Source organism: Rhodamnia argentea, chromosome 3 (assembly GCF_020921035.1).
Source record: "Rhodamnia argentea isolate NSW1041297 chromosome 3, ASM2092103v1, whole genome shotgun sequence".
Lineage (NCBI taxonomy): Eukaryota > Viridiplantae > Streptophyta > Magnoliopsida > Myrtales > Myrtaceae > Rhodamnia > Rhodamnia argentea.
In genome coordinates, this window is record NC_063152.1 from 33,517,918 (window position 1) to 33,520,797 (window position 2,880).

Here is a 2,880-nt window from a genome sequence, read left to right on the forward strand (position 1 = left end):
AAACCACCATTTTGCTTGAACAGTTTCTCCTTGACAATTCGGTCTCTTCGTTTCGTAGAATCCATAACTATGCCGGCATCTAAAGCAAACAATAAGTCCATAAAGAAACTATGAGATAACACATTCTAGTTTCACCTGTTCAAAATTCTCCTAGCCAATCCGATTTTACAATTCCTAAGTATGAAACATGTCAGAATAATAAGATACATTTCAATTTATAAGCAAGTAGAATCATCAAAGAGATCAAGTGCGTCAAATTGGAAGAAGGTGCCTAATATATAAGATGCAGAGAGCAAAAAGGCTTTGTCGGTCCGAGTGGGCGGTCCATTGGTTCAATTTCCCTTTAGAACCATACCTTAAAGAACCAGGTATCGGATCGACGGCCTCCAAAACCGAACCAAATCCTTTGGTCCTATTTGGTTCGGGCGATTCCCAATTCAATCGATCCATCTTGCCTATCCCTAGATTGAAAGATGCGATGACATCGTTTAATAGGCATTTCACTTAGTAATTCATATCCAACTTTTGATGGGAAAATTATCAAAAAAGTTATAAACCTAATATGTTTTTACTAATTCAGTCATAATTTTTGTCAATTCAATCTTAAATATTTTCTCATTTTGTCAATTGATCTGTCCGATCAATTTTGATAGGAAATCATCGATATAAATATCGTCCATCTTACGTGGCACGATCGACACCGACGTGAACAAATTTTAATAATATTTTAACATTTCTTTTATTTTTTATTCTATTTTATCTTTGCTTCTTCTTCTTCTTCTTTTTCAACTGTGGCCGGCGAGGTCCGACGAGCTCATGCTCGGCCTCGCCCATATCTGGACACTGGCGAGGTCAAATTACTGAGGTAAACGGATCATGTAGTTCGATTTAGACATGACTACCATCATTCATTCATGTGTTGATAGACGGGACGGGTTCATTAAATAAACGGCAGAGGAAGAAGAGGTACCCTTCAAGGGCCGCCACCAAACCCCACACCATTAAAAACCAAGAGGCAGCATGGGATCGGTCCGATCGGATCCTCCATCCCAACACCAACTTTTTCGCTCTTTTCTTAAAGTTTTTTGGTTACTAGACACACGAATTTTCAATTCAAAGCCGAGAAGCCTCCCTAGTACACAATCAAATCCATGGCCCCCCATCACAACCCCTTCCCTATTGCTTTCATGATCCTCATCACCCAAAAAGATCGCTCATCATAATTCTTAGCCCCTAGAAAAGGAGACAGAGAGATCGACAAAGCGAAAAGAGAGAGAGAGAGAGAGAGAGGAAGCAAAAGGAAGTGAAAAAGGCTTCTTTAACTAGAAAAAAGGAGAGGCCCAGAAGAAGGAGAAGAGTGAAGAAGAAGTAGGAGGAGGAGGAGGAGGAGGAGGAGGAAGGACAATGGAACATGAGGAGGAAGAAGACGAGGATCAGCTTGTAATGATGACGATGATCAGTCGCAGCATCAGCCCAGAAAATCAAAGCCACCCCACATTCGAGCCGAGCTGGAAACTTTACGAGAACCCGTTTTTTATTTCCCCACACAATCATCAGCCTCATCACCAGCACCCTCATTCATCACCTTATCACCATCGTCATCTGCTTCGTCTCCCTCTGCCCAACTCTCGCAAGATTGCTGCTGCTGCTTCTTCTTCCTCTTCTTTCTTGGATCTCGCCTTCTTGAGAGCTTCCATGGACTCCGAGCTCCAGCTCCTCCGCGCCCAGATCAAGGAAGTGAGGTCCGAGCTGGAGCACGAGCGCAGGGCTCGCAAGAAGGTCGAGCACGCGAACAAGAAGCTCGGGAAGGAGCTGGCCGAGGAGAGGCGGGGGCGGGAGGCCCTCGAGCGGGTCTGCGAGAGGCTCGCGAGGGAGGTGTCCGCCGACAAGGCCGACATCGACCGGATGAAGGGTGAGATGGAGGAGGAGAGGAAGATGCTGCGGCTCGCCGAGGTCTTGAGGGAGGAGAGGGTCCAGATGAAGCTCGCCGAGGCTAGGGTCTTGCTGGAGGAGAAGATTCAAGAACTCGAGAGAGCTGTTCGTTCCGCCAGGAATGGAGGGCCGAGTGATTACGAGGACGATCGCGTCGAGTTGGTGCCGAGGAAAATCGGCAGGATTTTGTTATTCGGAGACCGGTCGAAGAGCCGGCTGGTTCTGAGCGAGAAGAACTCGACTTGCGGCGACGGCAATGTCGTCGGTCATCATCCTATCCATGTGACTACGAGAGAGAATTCATCGCCGGGCCGGGGTGCGGCGTCCGTCGACAACTGTGGCGGCGGGTCCAGTGTCAAAGATCCTAACAAGGCGGGCTCTATCAGCGGGAAAGCATGCGGCGATCACGACAAGAACGGGGCGGCTCCAGCAGCAGGAGCGGGTCAAAGGAGGCCGTCGCCGGAGCCGGAGAACCCGCACATAAAGAGAGGGATCAAAGGGTTCGTCGAGTTCCCGAGGGTGGTGCGGGCGATCGGGTCGAAGAGCGGCCGGCATTGGGGGACGAAGCTGGAGTGCCAGAAGGCTCAGATCAGGATCTTGCTGAAGCAGAAGAGCTCCCCAGCTGCCGCCAGATCCAACAGCCTCGTTTGGAGCTAGACGATGATTTATCAACCCCGATTGCCAAAAAAAAAAAAACACATGATTGACCAGGTTCCGATGATTGGGCAGATTTCATGAATTTCGTTTCATTACTACTCCTACTCTACTCCTGCAATTGTTTGAGATGGCTATGGTCAATGTTGAATGTGAATTCTGGTTTTTTTTTGGTTCTTGTTGTCTCGGGAATCTGATCGAACGCAGGCCATTTATGTGGATCTGCATTATATGGACCCAAATAAATACCACGGTCTATGATTGAAGTGGTGTGAAAGTTTTGAATGCGGTGAG

General features: G+C 47.8%; 1 protein-coding gene across 1 annotated transcript; it reads left to right on the plus strand.

The window, feature by feature from the left end:
* Nucleotides 1-1,085: 1,085 nt before the first annotated feature.
* Nucleotides 1,086-2,675, plus strand: LOC115747960. The gene has a single exon (XM_030684295.2). It carries the CDS (start codon nt 1,405-1,407, stop codon nt 2,587-2,589), a length of 1,185 nt encoding a protein of 394 aa, XP_030540155.1. The 5' UTR covers nt 1,086-1,404; the 3' UTR covers nt 2,590-2,675.
* The last annotated feature ends 205 nt before the right edge of the window (nt 2,676-2,880 follow it).

Coding starts and splice junctions, on each gene's coding strand:
- LOC115747960 (XM_030684295.2), top strand. CDS start 1,405: ATGGAACATGAGGAGGAAGAAGACGAGGATCAGCTTGTAATGATGACG.